Source organism: Macaca mulatta, chromosome 2, assembly GCF_049350105.2.
Source record: "Macaca mulatta isolate MMU2019108-1 chromosome 2, T2T-MMU8v2.0, whole genome shotgun sequence".
Taxonomy (NCBI): Eukaryota; Metazoa; Chordata; class Mammalia; order Primates; family Cercopithecidae; genus Macaca; species Macaca mulatta.
In genome coordinates, this window is record NC_133407.1 from 101,486,106 (window position 1) to 101,500,957 (window position 14,852).

The 14,852-nt window shown below is 54.1% G+C and overlaps 1 protein-coding gene across 6 annotated transcripts; it reads right to left on the reverse strand.

Moving 5' to 3' along the window:
• Positions 1 to 178: 178 nt before the first annotated feature.
• XIRP1 (xin actin binding repeat containing 1) lies at positions 179 to 9,739 on the reverse strand. 6 transcript variants are annotated; one of them, XM_077992201.1, is made up of 3 exons: positions 9,361 to 9,739; positions 3,061 to 6,424; positions 179 to 2,633 (listed from the first exon to the last, which is right to left on the reverse strand). In XM_077992201.1, the coding sequence occupies exons 2-3, from the start codon at positions 6,418 to 6,420 to the stop codon at positions 2,625 to 2,627; spliced, it is 3,369 nt and encodes a 1,122-aa protein (XP_077848327.1). In that variant the 5' UTR covers positions 6,421 to 6,424; positions 9,361 to 9,739; the 3' UTR covers positions 179 to 2,624. The 6 variants fall into 6 exon arrangements, with proteins under 6 accessions (XP_077848327.1, XP_014986806.3, XP_077848328.1 ...); XM_015131320.3 differs by having other exon boundaries at positions 3,061 to 6,500; positions 9,361 to 9,675; XM_077992202.1 differs by having other exon boundaries at positions 3,061 to 6,421; positions 9,361 to 9,674.
• Positions 9,740 to 14,852: the final 5,113 nt, after the last annotated feature.

Consider the following 14,852-nt stretch of genomic DNA (forward strand, 5'->3'; position numbering starts at 1 on the left):
AGTGTGGGCAGGGCATTTCTGGTTGCCAGCCAAGATGGAGGAGAAGGGGTGGCTTTTAGAGCCTTCCCACACTACTGTTGCTAGGAAGATGAGGCACCTGGAGGTTGTGGCTGTTTTCTCCCCCTGCAGTGGGAACACAGACTGGAACAGATGTACACACAGTCAGACATGCACAGAATAGAGAATAAAACTTGGATTTATTCAGACCGTATGCTTCCCATTTGGGGTGCAGAGTGGGGGACAGTTGTGGGGACAGAGAAAGGCAGTGCATTTGGCTTCTAGGGATATGCTGATTGCTGACTCTTTGTCTGACCTTTGGGCCACCAGATGACCAGCTGAATGATGGAGATGGTGATGAAGGGGCTGGCGGCCAGGTCCTTCTGGAGACCTCACAGTGATTCCAAACAGAGACCAACGCTGTGTCCAGTTGGCTCTGTTCCTCTCCAGAGATTAAGGAGCAGATGGCTGGGAGCATTCAGACTAATAAAAAAAAAAATTAAAACTCTGGGTAGAGGGACACTCTGGGGGACTCCAACTCAGGCAGTGGTGTGCAGATTCACACATGTCCATGCATGGGCCAGGCCTGTGTGAGAAACATGTGTGTGTCTGTACATATTACATCCTCCACAAGGATGTAGCTGGGAGCCCCCGTCCTACCCCCACGCCTGTGCTACTCAGTGGGCCTCTTCCAGACCTTTCTTTTTCCATTTGGAAGAACTGGGCCTACTGAAAGAAGTGATGAAAGGGAAATGGCCCACAGTAATCCTCTGAAGATGCCCTTTCCTCTTGGTCCTTGCTCCAGTGTGCAGGAGGCAGGCACCCACCTCAGTCCTGGGGCAGTGGAGGCCAGGAACAGGTGGCAGGTGTGGTGGGAGGCGGTGGGCCTCACTGGGTAGCTGGCTGGGAGTAGCTGCAGGACACCTGCACCATCTCAGCTTCTGTCAGGTCACTGCTGAACCCAGCTGGGCTGTGTAGGAACTGCCTCAGCAAGGGGGAGGCGTGGAGCCCGAGGTGAGAGCCTGGGCTCCTGGGTGGCTCTGCCTGCTCGGTGACTGTGGTGGAAGACATGAGGACTGTGTTCCCAAACTGGTCCACCTCCTCATACTGCTCAGTCACGGTTCTCATGGCTCCATAGTGCTGTGAGCTCCCTGGCCCAGTCTGTAGCTCCAGAACACTCTTTTGCCGCCCTCTGGGCAGGGGACTTGCTGAGGGAGGGGCAGGCTCAGGTTGCACAGAGCACTGGGTGATGTCCTTCTTCCCAGCCTTGTCTTGGACACCTTTCTGCTGGAGCAGGGCCTGGCCTATGTCCTGAGCCGCTTGTGTGCTTTTCACTGAGATATCAGGGTTACCCTTAAAGCTAGAAGTCTCTAGAGGCTTCCTTGTGGCTGACTGGATGGAGATAAATGTTGGGGAGGAGGGCGAATCTCGCCTGGAAGGTAAGACCCGAGGGAGGCACAAATCTTCTCTTGATGTCTCCTGCCTCCTGGTGGAAGGGGCAGTTGAGGCTGCGTGACTTCTGGCCTCTGTGTGATTTCTGATCTTGACTTGATTCTGGGCCTCAGTGTGGCATCCAACCTTGGTTTGGTTCTCAACTGCAGTTTGACCCCCGACCTCCTGGCCTGAGCCACTGGGCCTGGCACTACTGCTGACTGTGACACTGATCTTGTGGGCACTGTGGTCTTTTGGAGGTCCCTGGAAGTGGCCGCTGGCGCTGGCCTCAGGCTGGAGGCTAGACATGGAGCTGAGTGCCTTGTGCACAGCCTCTTCAATGTCCAGCAGCCTTGCCAAGGTCTGTTCCTTCAGTCGAGCGACCTCCGTGCTGACCCGTGTCAGTTCCCCAAATGCCTGCTCCACTGAGGCCTCAGGTTTTTGGTGGGCAGCAGGAGCCTGAGGAGCAGCCCCTCCCAGCTGGGGCACAGCCTCAAACAGCCTCCGCAGGGCCTGCACATCCACACTGCTTGCGGCCTCCTTCTCAAGGGCTTGCACCTGGTTCAGGAGGCCCTGGAGCTCCTTCTGGTTTCTTTGCAGACTCTCAGGGCTCTCAGGGGCCCCTTGGTGGGAACCTTCCATGGGCTGCTCTCCTGAGGTGCTGGGGCCCCACTGCAGTGAGGTGGGATCACGGTTGAGGGCATTGAGCTTGGGGGGCTCAGAGCTCTGGGCATTGCTGCCTGTAGCCTGATTGTTGGTGGGCCTGGGTGCCGTGGTGCTGAAGCCATGTTGGGGACTGGGCTGGCTATGTCCACTGGGGCATCTGGCCAGAGGTATGTGGCCCTGGCCTACAGTGGTGGGAACCTTGACTGGCTGAGGGATGGCTGCATCTGTCTCACCTCGTTGGTGTTCCCTTTGCCCCACCTCTGAGGAAAAGCTGGGAGATACAGGCAAGGGCTTGGGCAGCCTCTGAGGAGGGTGGCTCTGGGTTAGGTGTGCAGGTTTAGGGGGCAGCTGCGGCTTCTTCTTTGGGGGCATGGTGGGCTCCAGTTTTGAGGTCTTTGTCTGTGACCCTCCAGGGGTTTTCTGGCCAGCAGGGCTGCTGTGGGGGTGAAGAAGGGGGTCCTTCAGGGGCTCAGAGGCCTGCTGGATGGAGTCCTCGTCACGGCGGGCTCCGGCTGGAAAGTCAGGTCCTGTCACAGCAGCTGGGAGAGTAGGAGGAGGAGGAACAAAGGCATTATGGGGGTGCGGGCTGGCACCTGCGGCTTGGGGCCCAGAGGCCAGATTGTGGCTGCCTAGAGGGGCAGTCTTCAGGGTGGTCTCTGCAGCTTGGAGGTCCCCTGGGCAGACTTCTGCCATCAACTTCCCTGGAGGCCCCCAGGCCATCTGTGCGCGGCCCCCAGGCTCCTCCCGCCCTGGCCCAGTACTCTGACCTGGGCCTCCCTGGAGTGGGCGGGGAGCCCGGACTGAGAGGGCAGTCTCCCTGCGCCTTGACTGGGGTTCCCTCTCAGAAGGCTGGACACCCCCTGGTGGGTCAAAGGTCCTCACGGGATGAGCGGTGTAGATGCCGTCCTGAATTGTCACCCACCCCCCAGGCAGCCCTCTGGGTAGTGCTCGCTCTTCCCCACTGACCTTTCTGGGGGCTGCTGGGATCCGGGGATCAATTCCACCCCCAGGCCTGATGTTGCTTTGGGTAGCCCCAGCTTTCCGAAGACCGTCCTGGATGGGGTTGGAAGTGGCTGCGGGGGTGGGGCCCTGCTTGTGCTTATTCAGAACTTGCTGGTGCAGGCTCTGGGCTTCAGCTGTTGCCATACGCAGACTCTGCATGGCGGCCAGGAGGTCTGGGGCCCCAGGCCCCGGAGAGGTAGTAGTGGCTCCTTCTGACTTTCCCAAGACTGCCATCCCTTTCTGTCCAGAGTGACTGTCTTCCTGCTTTTCTGTGTTTTGCAACTGGGCTGGTGCTGCAGCTTCCCCAGCCAGAGGGACTGCCTTTCCAATGGACTGAGGAGGGCAAGGGATAGCTTGCCCTGAGGCTCTCAGATGCCCCATCCCCATGCTGGGGTTCAGTGGGGGAACATGGATGATGCTCTCAGCTGGGGGCAGGCTCTGGCCCCCCTCGCTGGCTGGCACTGGACTCGGGTCAGCCGGGGGCTCCCACCGCAGACTGTGCAGGCCACTCAGGTCTCCTTTGTCTATGCAGCTGGCCAACAGCTGCACGCTGCTCCTCTCGGAGGCCTTGCTAGTTAGCCGAGGCTGCAGAGAATAGGCAGTCAGTGCGACCAGGCCCTGCTCTGTCTCCTGCATCACCAGCCCAGTTCTTGCCACGGAGGCCCTGAGACCACAAGCCAGCAGCTGCTGGAGCTCGGGGTCCATGTCTTCAATACTCCCACTGCTGCCTGGAGTTGGCAGCCTCAGCGGCTTGAGTTGGAGCTGGCCAGTTGGGTCTTCCTGCACCAGCAGCCCCTGCTGGTCCACATCTGGCCGGCGCAGGACTTGGCGGATGATCCTGGGAAGTTCACCTGACACCAGCTCCTCCTTTCGTATATAGGGGAGTCCCTGCCCTGTGCCCGAGAGCACATACTTGGCAAGACAGAGCTCCCCTGGCCCTCGGGCCTCCATGAGGATGCCTCCATGGTGCAGGATGCCAGGTGTGGCATGCAGAGTCCGCAGGGTCCCCTCAGCTGCAGTCTCCTGGCTCTCTTGCATCCTGTTGCCTGAGGGGCTCATGGGCTGCTCTTCCAGGAGGTTGCCCCCTCGGATGCTCTCAGCTGCCAGGGAGCCCATGGGGCAATTCTCAAAAAGCCAAGTGAACTTGTGGACAGAACCCGCGGGGATGGACCCAGCGATTACCCGGGGCTGCTGTTCTTCCTTCTTGCCTGCCTCCAGGGCCTGGAAAACCTCCTTCTGACGAGACACCTGCCCTGAAGGGATCTCCACACGGCTGCAGTATCTCACAGGCCCTCTTCCGCAGGGACGACCTGAGGCCTGAAGAGGCTCGGTCTCAAAGACATGTCTGTCTGTCTGTCTTTCCCCAGCCGGGACCTGGCTAACCTGCAGGTGCTGCTCCCTGGAGCCCACTGGCCTGTCCACAGGTTGGGGCTTGAACATCCAGGTGCAGGACTGTGCCTCAGCCTTGGCTGTGGGATCTGTGACCTCTGACCCCTGCTTTTCGGCCAACTCACTCATTGGGCAAGTCTCGAACAACCACCGGATGGTCTGCACATCGCCTTTGGAGGGTGCCTCAGGCTGGGGGTCTCCCTGACTCTTCCCCTCTTCTTTCTGTCGTTCCTGCTGCTCCCGTTGGTGGATCATCTCCAGGGGCTGGGTCTCAAAAAGCCACCGAGCAGTGCCAACATCCCCAGCCACCACTTCCTGCCGGGTGATGCCCCGCACCACGTCGATGGTACTGGGGCTTCGGCCGAGCTGGGCTAGGGGCTGTGTCTCAAACATCCACCTGTAGCCTTGGACATCACCTCCGACTATCTGCTCTCTGCTAACAGAGGTCAGGGCATGGAGGCGGCCCTTGCTGTCCTGCATGGCATACACTGGGGACCCTATGCCCTGGGCCTGCCCAGCAGAATCAGTTCCTTCTTCTCTGCTTGGACTCCCATGGGCCAGAACCTCACCCTGTCCAATGCTGTCCAAGGGAAGGGTCTCAAAAAGGTTCTTAAAAGTCTTCACGTCCCCCTTTAGCCCATCCCTCTGGGGGGCAGTCTGAGAGAAGGGCAGTGCTGAGGAGTTGTCACTGGATAGATGCCCCTCACCGTCCTGGGGATCCACTCGCTGTAGGTGACCCACTTGGACCTTGTCTCTGAAAGCATCCAGGGGCTTTGTTTCAAATAGCCACAGGGTGGAGCGGACATCACCAGGGACCACTTCCTCTTTGGGTGGGGCCTCTGCTCCAGCCTCCTCATCCCCCTTCAGAGTGTCCAGCGCTCGGGTCTCAAACAGATGCCGCTGCTGCTGAACATCTGGACCAGGTGGGATAAGGTCTGGGGATGGCTGGAAGTCCTTTTCATCTACTAAGATCTCCCGGATGGCATCCAGGGGCTGTGTCTCAAAGATCCAGCGAGTTGCACTGACATCGGGCCGGGACCCCTCCTCCAGGGAAATCCCCCGGATCACCCGCACCTGGCTGGGGTCCTGGTTGATGGCGTCCAGAGGCCGGGTCTCAAAGAGCCAGCGGGCAGACCTCACCGCGTTGCTTTGGATCTCCTCCCGGCATGCGGCCTTGACCTCATGGATGGCACCCTCTGCATCCTGGATGGCACACAGGGGCTCCGTTTGGAAAAGCTTCACTGTCTTTTTCACATCACCCTTCAGCTCCTGGATCTCTGAGCGCAGTTCCAAGGGGCTCTGCTCCTGCAGGGAGGGGCGGGAGCCCAGGCGGTCCAGCGGCCGTGTCTCAAAGAGCATCCTGGTACCCTGCACATCTCCGCTGGCTGCAGGTTCCCTCACAGTGGCCTCCAGTTCCTTGGCCTGCCCTGTCAGCTCATCCAGTGGCTTTGTCTCAAATAGCCAGCGGGCTGCACGAACGTCCCCTCCACTTGGCTGGGGCCTGGTTGGCTCCTGGTCTGTGCTGTTGGCAAAAGAGCCTTCCTCAAACTTGCGGGAGGTGGCCTGGACGTCACCACCCGGCACAGGCTCCTTGGCAGCTGGCCTCTCGTGATCTCCAATGGCATCCAGTCGCCAGTTCTCAAAGATCCATCGCATGCACTGAACGTCACCCTCAGTGGGTTCCTCAGAGCCCAGGACCTCGGCCAGATCCTCGGCCACAGCCTCGGCCAGATTCTTGCGGAGCTCAGGGTGGATGTGCCTGTAGAGGCGGCGGAGTTCACTAGCTTGCCGCTGCTGGTGGAACTTGGAGAAGGACTCCTTGGGTGGTGGCAGTGGCAGGTCATCCAGGGCTGGGGGTGGAGGGAGGGGCAGGTCCTCTGCAGTTGCCATCCTCATGGTTGGTGTGGGGGCCACCTGTGTCTGGGCGTCGGCCATCCTTCTGAGAAGAAGGGGCAGAGATGAGGATGGGATGGGGGGCCTTAGATCTAGATGTTCAGCAGGGTAGAGGCTGGATGCTGGGAGAAATGGCAGTAAACAGGGCTCAGGGTCAGAGTAGCTCTCGGTGACTTACACTTAGAGACTCCTTGCCTCTCTTTATGTGCCTGGCCTGGGTTTCACTTTGCTGCCTGTTGTGGGCAACAGGTCTTGAACTTAGGACATATGGACCCATTAATCACAGTGGGTTCCTGCTTTCCCTACATCTCCTGGGTTGCTAGGGAGCAACCATGGGACAACTGGACATGACACTCTTTCCTTTAGCTCCATAAGGGATGCCTAACTGGACAGGCCCCATCCTCGCCTTCCTTTGTTAAAAATCAGTGTTGCCCTAGAAGACTCCCAGGAGAGTGGCCTGGGGGAATCCTGACTTTTGGAGTCCCAGCCTTGGAGGGACAGGTCTCTAACCTGGTGACTGATTTCCCATGGAGACGAGATTCCTTTGCAGAACACCAGAGGGCAGACTTGCCATGTTGACCTGGAGTGCTGCCTAACTTTTCTCTCTTGGCTGTCAACGCACTCCAACCTTTCCCAGGCCCAAGGAGGCAAGCGGAGGCCAACAGCCCATGCTAGGGCAGAAGCAGTTGAGGATCAGGGCTGGGAAGCTGCTCATCAGATATCTCGTGGTTAGGCCAGATCCAAATTCTGAATCTCTGGTCAGGGTTTTCTGCACTATACTCCAAGACTGAGAATGTCTGAGCTAGGGGGATCTCAAAGGTCTTTTAGCACAACCATTTATAAATAAAGACGAGGGAACTTAGGTCCAGAGTCAGATCTTGGTGAATAAATGGAAGGCAGTGCTGGCTTGGGGTCCCTAGACTCTATTTAGGGCATGGGCCCAAGACATAAGAGGGTAGGAGGTGTAAAGCTTTCTTATTGGCCATAGGACCAGTCTATTCCCCAGCAGGCACCCCTCGGAGGATATGAGGGCGACACCTACCAGGGAGAGGACCATGGGACCAGGGTCCTTTCTGCAGAGACAGCTCTGCCCCTTGCCCCTGGAGACCGCTCTCTAAGCAAGCAAGCACAGCTTCAGGGGCTCGGACTCAGGGGGGCTTCAGGCTAAGCCCTACCCCTCCCTGGCTCCACCCCCACCCCTCAATGGCCTCCCACCCCTCAAGCGCTTCTCTGGTCTCTGTCCATGTATGTCTTATCTGTCTTGTGACAGGTGTACTAACAGTCCCCAGAGGCCAGTAGGGAAAGAATGGGAAGCATGTGCCCCCTCCCGCTGCCCCTGACCCACTGCTCTGCACCACACAGGGTGCTAAATATAGCTGATGTTCTGGCCTCAGAACAGCAGCCCGGGGCTCAGAGGGAGGCTGAGGCCCAGCCAGTGGGGATCCTCAGTGCCCTTGGCTCACCTCGTCTCCTTCGTTACCCTGGGCTCCCCTATCCTGCCTCCTGGGCTGGTGTCAGGCCCCTGGGCTGCAGTCCAACCAGGTGCTAGAACCTGGACACCTTCCCTGGCCAAAGGAGTCTGCGGTGGAGGGAAGTACTGGCAGCAAGTGGGGCAGGACTTCCTCCCTATGGCTACCTCAGAAGGAGGAGAGAGGAAATTGAGACCTCCTGACCCCATGCCCACCCTGGCATGTCCACCAAAGACATCAGAACCTTTGGGGAGTGTGAGCTCTGAAACCTGTAACCTGAGTCTCATCAAAGCTCTGCGTGGTTTTCTTTCATTTCTGAGCTCCAACGAGGATCCCCTGCCCAAGGCAAACCTGTGCCTGTCTCCACCTCCACTCCATCCTGTCACCAGCAGGGTGACCTGAGCAGATGGCATGGGCAGACCATCAGCTTCACCCCACCCCCACCCCCAGGAATTTCCAGAATCTCTGCTAAGGCCACAGGCAGTTATTATCATGGAGTCCAGGGATGTCAGGCCTAAGGACCCTCAGAGATCACTCAATCTAAACCCCTTATTGTTCAAATAGGGAAACAGAGGGCCAAAGAGGGGAAAGGAGCTGTCCAAGGAGGCTCAGCAAGGCAGTAGCAAAGCCTGAAGCATGCCTCCTGACTCCTGGCCTTCTCACCACCATCCTTGCCTGGCTTGAGACTCCTGGGGCAAGTGTAGAGTCAGGACAGAATTCATAACTGGGACCAGACTTAGGTGGGGTGACCCCAAGAACTGTCCTAAACCTTGGTCTCCTAGGGCTGGGCCAACCTCTCAGGATGGTCCCACTGCTGTCCTCAGGTTACCTCCTCCTCGGCCCAGCTGGCTCCATATGTCTTTACATCTGGGCAAATTCAGATCCGGTCTCCCTCCCCTGAGCGCCCCAGATCTGCCCTGGGGGCTTTCCCACTGGGCAAGACCATGGGCAGAGTCCAAATTCCACCCCAGGTTTTAGGCTATGATACGTAGGGAGCTGGGCTCCGGCCAGCCCCTGGGAGCTATGCCTGGGCCAGATATGCCGAGAGTGTCATCCACAGCAACTAGGCATGGGGCTTGTTCTAGCAATGCACACTCAGGCCTACCTACGGCCCCTGCTCCCGCCTCTCTTCTGTTCCTCCTTCCTCCAGACCCTGGGCCTGCCTGAGGCTTCCCTGGGAGGAAGCCCCGAAGCCTGAGGCATTCCATACCTGTATTTTAAAAATCACAACTCCAGGCCTTACTGGATCATGCCAGCCTGGCAGGACCCTGTCCTTTCTGCTAGCTTCAGGCCTGTGGCAGCCACTCTGAGAGCTCCCATGGGGCTCACACTGTCTTTACCTCCTTTGTGGGTTCTTTATATCTGAGACTTCCACTCACCTCCTCCCATGCATGCCCCTCAATCTCCTTCCCCCACTCAGAGCCACCCCTAATACGTCCATTCCAGGAGGGCAGGGGATCCCAGCTGTGAACGCCAGCCCTGCCGTGGAAGGACAGAGAGGTAGGTTACTCACCGAGGGTCTCTCTTGGCTGATGGGGTGTTTGGGGTCTGTAGCAGCTGTGGTCTCAGGGTTCGTCGTTCCTCTCGAGGTTCTTGTTCAAATTGGTTCTGTTCTGCTGGCTCCAACAGACACCTTCTTGCTGCCCTGGCTCCGGGTCTCTGTCCCCTGCCAGCCCCAGCAGCTGCCTTTATCTTGCTGGCTAGTGGGTGGGCCGTGGTGGGGGCGGGCGGGAGAGGCTATGTTCAGAGTATTAAGTGGTTTGGTTATTTTTAGGTCTTGTGGAAGTCACTCTTCCATCCTGGGGAATCAATTACATGTCCTTCGGGCTGGGGAGGGGAAACAGAGGGGGAGAAGCTTCATTCATCCAGAGTCTGATCTGGGGATTGGGGTCAGTGACTCAGCTGGGTTGTGGGGTTGGGGGTGTCCCAGACTATTTTGAGAGAGTGAATAAGAAGGGGCATCTGACACCTTGGACAGCTTGCCCCCGTCTTGTGAGCCTCCATCACTCTACTCTGGTCCTGCCTCTGACTCTTCCTGACGTGTCTCCACCCACTGTGCCAGGAGACTGGAGGTCTCCTGAGGGCAGGCTGGGCCTCTCCTCCTCTGTTCTGAGCCTGAATACCTCTGAGTGTGAAGCTCAGCTCTTTTTCTTCCCCATTCCCTTCTGCACTAAAGAATTCCTTCTTTCTTATCCATTCTTCCCCGTGCCCCACAGCACAGGTCAACACGGCCCTGATAAAGCTGGATTTTGGGGGAAGACATCTGAATGACAAGGCACAGCTCTTCACTGGGCCGAGATTGGCCAGGTCCAGCTCCTCCTTTGCGCCACCATACCCGGTTAATTTTTGTATTTTTAGTAGAGATGGGGTTTTACCATGTTGGCCAGGCTGGTCTTGAACTGCCGACCTCAGGTGATCTGCCTGCCTCGGCCTCCCAATGAATGAATTCCACAGCAGGACTCCGTGGTTTTCATCCCAGATTAACTGAGTCCTTTCTCTCTTCTCGACTCTTCCCTCTGACTCAGGGCCCAGGCTTTCTGGGAACGGAGGGGAGGGGAAGGGCGGCATGCAGGGAGCTGACCGTGGGGTTATTTCTGACCCTGGAGTCATCAGCTTCCCAGTCACAGATGGAGTGGCAGCAGGGAGGGGGGTCACACCTGCCTCCTCCTTTGCTTACCAGGGTCTGAGGGGCCCAGCAGGCCCAAGAGATCCTGGCAGTCAGACCAGTGTGGTGAAGGATATCAGGGGACCATCCACAGAAAACTTGAAAGAGGTGTTTCATCCTAGGTGGGCCTGGCCCAGGCTCCATGCCTGTGGGTATGCAGGTGCATTCTGTGGCCTGGCACATGAGGTCTTCCTTCTGACTCCCCAAATGCCCTCTGGTACCAGGGGATGATGCCAGACATTGCTCACTTTTTCCATGTAGTCAACGTCAGTCCTGCAGTGGCAGCTGGAACGGGGGCGAGGACATCTGGGAACCCCTCTTCCTGGTCTCCCTCCCTCTTGTCTCTTCCCCTGCTCTTTTCTAGCCCTCTACCTGTCCCGCAGGCTCCTGGCTCTCTCCAGGAAGGGCAGGGAGACCAATGTACCAGTGTTTCAGGGAAGGGGCAGCCTTAGGTCTCTCCGAATTTCTCCCAGGAGGAGCTTTCTCCCTGTGGATGCTGAAAGTTCCTACTTTCTAGGTTAGTTTTGAGAATTGAAGGAATTATTATATGAAAAGAGTGCCTCCAGCCAGGCACGGTGGCTCACACCTGTAATCTCAGCACACTTTGGCAGGCTGAGGCTGGTGGATCACTTGAGGTCAGGAGTTCGAGACCAGCCTGACCAACATGGTGAAACCCTGTCTCTACTAAAAATATACAAAATTAGCTGGGCATGGTGGCACACGCCTGTAATCCCAACTACTTGGGAGGCTGAGGCAGGAAAATTGAACCTGGGAGGCAGAAGATGCAGTGAGCTGGGATCGCAACCCTGTACTCCAGCTTGGGTGATAGAGTGAGACTCTGTCTCAAAAAAAAAAAAAAAAAAAAAAAAAAAAAAGTGCTTGAGAGCACTTAGCACATAGCCTATGCTTTAGAAGAGCCAGCTATTATACTGTATATAACACAAAAAAGAAAAGCTCCTAGGTGGAACTAACTTTTGTATTCACCTCCTGTGATAACCATGGGAGAAATTCCTCAGGCCTCAGTATTAGGAAAGAGGCTCTTCTTGAGCACTTGGTTTCTTTGTATCTAGTACAGCTGTGCTGTCCAATACAGTCGCCACTAGCCAAATGAGGCTATTTAAATTTAAGTACATTAAAATGAAATAAAATAAAAACTCAGTTATTTCACTACACTAGCCATATTTGAAGTGCTCCATAGAGACAAGTGGCTAGCAACTATTATATTGATTTTGTTTGTTTGTTTGTTTGTTTGTTTGTTTTTGAGACGGAGTTTCGCTCTGTTGCCCAGGCTGGAGTGCAGTGGCGCGATCTTGGCTCACTGCACCTTCTGCCTCCCGGGTTCAAGTGATTCTCCTGCCTTAGCCACCCCAGTAGCTGGGATTACAGGTGTGTGCCACTGTGCCCAGCTAATTTTTGTATTTTTAGTAGAGATGGGGTTTCATCATGTTGCCCACACTGATCTCAGACTCCTGACCTCAGCTGTTCCGCCTGCCTCGGCCTCCCAAAGTGCTGGGATTACAGACATGAGCCACCGTGCCTGACCTGAAACTATTATATTGAATAGTGCAGAATGTTTCCATTATTGCAGAAAGTTCTACCAGATAGTGCTGTTATAGATGTTAAAATAAATAAGTAAATAATTTTTTTCTGGAAGGAGAATTGTCAATAAAATAAACAATTTTTATAACATATGGTGTTTCTCTTTGCCTTGGCTGCTAGGAAACTCAGAGCTAAATTTTTAAACTAGCAAGTAGACTTTATGGTCCAAATTCTCTGTAATGAGGGTGATCAACTTTTTGTTGTCTGTCTCTGAGGAGTTTTGCAAGACAAGGGACTTTCAGTTTTAAAACTGGAAGAGTTCTAACAAAGCCAGGACAAGCTAGTCACTCTATGTGTAATGATCTAATGATATCACATCATCATGATATTAATTATGAGGCTGTCAAGGTAGTAAACTAGGCATTATTTACTGGAGTATCTTTAGTGGCATTAAGAAGGTAAACTGAGGCATAATAAATTTTTTAAGAGTTTATGTGTGCAAACAACAATTTTCGAACCAGGCAGTCCCAAACCAGAAGTGGCTTGGGAGCTCTACTGAGGGAACACAAGCGGGAGCTTTTTATAAGACAGATACAGAAATAAAGCAAAGATAATATTTGATTGATTACAGTTATAGAGTTGTCTTATTTGGTCTATCCCATTGGAAAGTCCCTGGTTATATAATTATTTGTGCTAGCTGCTTCTCATTAGTTGCACTTAAGTTTTATTTTTCTTTAATAGAAGCATTTACAAGAAATAGCTCAAGGGCTGGCATGGTGACTCACACCTGTTATCTGAGCACTTTGGGAGGCTGAGGTGGGAGGATCACTTGAGCCCAGGAGCTGGAGACCAGCTTGGGCAACATAGCAAGACCTCGTCTCTACAAAAAATAAAAGAAAATATTAGCTGAGTGTGGTGGCGTGCACTCGTTGTCCCAGTTACTAGGGAGTCTGAAGTGGGAGAATTGCTTAAGCCAGAGAGGTGGAGGCTGCAGTGAGCTGTGATTGTGCCACTGCATTCCAGGCTAGGTGGCAAAGTGAGATCCTGTCTCAAAAAAAAAAAAAAAAGAAAAGAAAAAAGAAAAGAAGGAAGGAAGGAAGGGCGGGCTCCAGTTTTGCGTTATGTCTGCAAATCAAGCAAGGTTAAGGTCCCTTACGAGACCTAACTTGTTTTGCCTGCTCAGGGATACTTCAGGTCTGAGCTCCGTTTTAACTTACTTTAACAGTGGAGATACTGTGCCTCTATTTCTTTAAGCTCTCTCAAATCATTTTGGGAATGAGGCTGGAAATGAATAAATATACTGAGGTTGAACAGCTGATCTTTGTCAACAGGCAGAGAGGTGCTTGCGGAGGGTGTGTGAGGGAAGGGTGGTTCCCTTCCAGCTATCGCAATCCTCTCTTTCAGAGCCTACTGGTTCTTAGGGTCCAAGGCATCGTCTCCTACCAGCCCCTCCCTCCAAGTGGGGTCCATCGAAGTTGGGTTTGGGCAGAAATTCACACATAAATCATGAAGGAGCTGATAAGTAGCTGGCAGTTGACTCACTTCAAGTTTCAGGAGAGATGGGATTCAAGAATGATAGGAGCCAGACTGCTTGAGGCTGAATCCTACCCATGACACTTAATAGCTGTGCAACTCCTGGCTACCCTGGCAATGGCTGGCAGTCCTGGCTTCCTGCTGGCTGGGAAGCAGGCACTGGTGCCAGGGGGACAGCTTGGGCAGCCAGGCTGGCTCTGTTCCAAGCCTGCAGGGGAGGGGTCTGCTCAGCCTCTTGATACCAGAGAAGAATCATCTGAAGCCAGAGAAGGGATTTTTTTGCTCTGGGGTCAGCAGAGTTGAGGGGAGAGTCTCCATCCTCCTGCCATGGCAATATCATGGCTACCGTGTGAGAGGAAACAGAGCATGGTGTTTGAGAGAGTGAGAGCTGGTGTCAGATGGCCTCAGATCAAATTGCCAGTCTGTCTCTTACTATTTATTTGACCTCTGAGAGTCTTTGAGCTCTCTGTACCTTAATGTCTGTATTTAGGTTCTTCCAAGAGCAGAATCTGAGACAAGCATTTGAGTGCAAGTGATTTAACTGGGAGAGGATCCCAGGAATGTAGTGAGGGTAGAGAAGTGAGTAAGGGAAGGGATGAAAGCGGGTTGCCTCTGTAAACAAGTGGGGCTTAATCTCCTAATTTCCTTTTCAGGTAGTTCATCGTTAGAGTATAGAAACACAACTGATTTTCATATGTTGATTTTGTATCCCACGACTTTACTGAGTTTTTATCATTAGTTCTAACAGTTTTTAAAATGGAGTCTTTAAGAGTTTTCTATATATAAGAATCTGCAAATAGGGACAGTTTTACTTTTCTGATTTGATTAACTTTTATTCTTTTTCTTGCCTAATTGTTCTGGCTAGGACTTCGGTACTATGTCTACTCAATATAGAAGTGGTGAGAGGGAGCGTACCTGTCTTGTTACTGAATTTAGAGGAAAAGTTTTCAGTTTTTCACTTATGAGTATGAAGTTAGCTGTGGGCTTTTCATATACAGCTATTAGTATATTGATGTTCCTTCCTTCTGTTCCTAGTTAGGATGTACCTTCCTTCTATTCCTAGTTTATTGACAGCTTAAGCAGTCAAATTTTGTCAAATGCCTTTTCTTTTCTTCCTCTTTTCTTTTCTTTTTTTCTTTTATTGAGTCTCGCTCTGTCACCCAGGCTGGAGTGCAGTGGCATGATCTTGGCTCACTGCAGCCTCTAAGCCTCCACCTCCCAGGTTCAAGCGATTCTCCTGCCTCAGCCTCCCAAGTAGCTGGGATTAC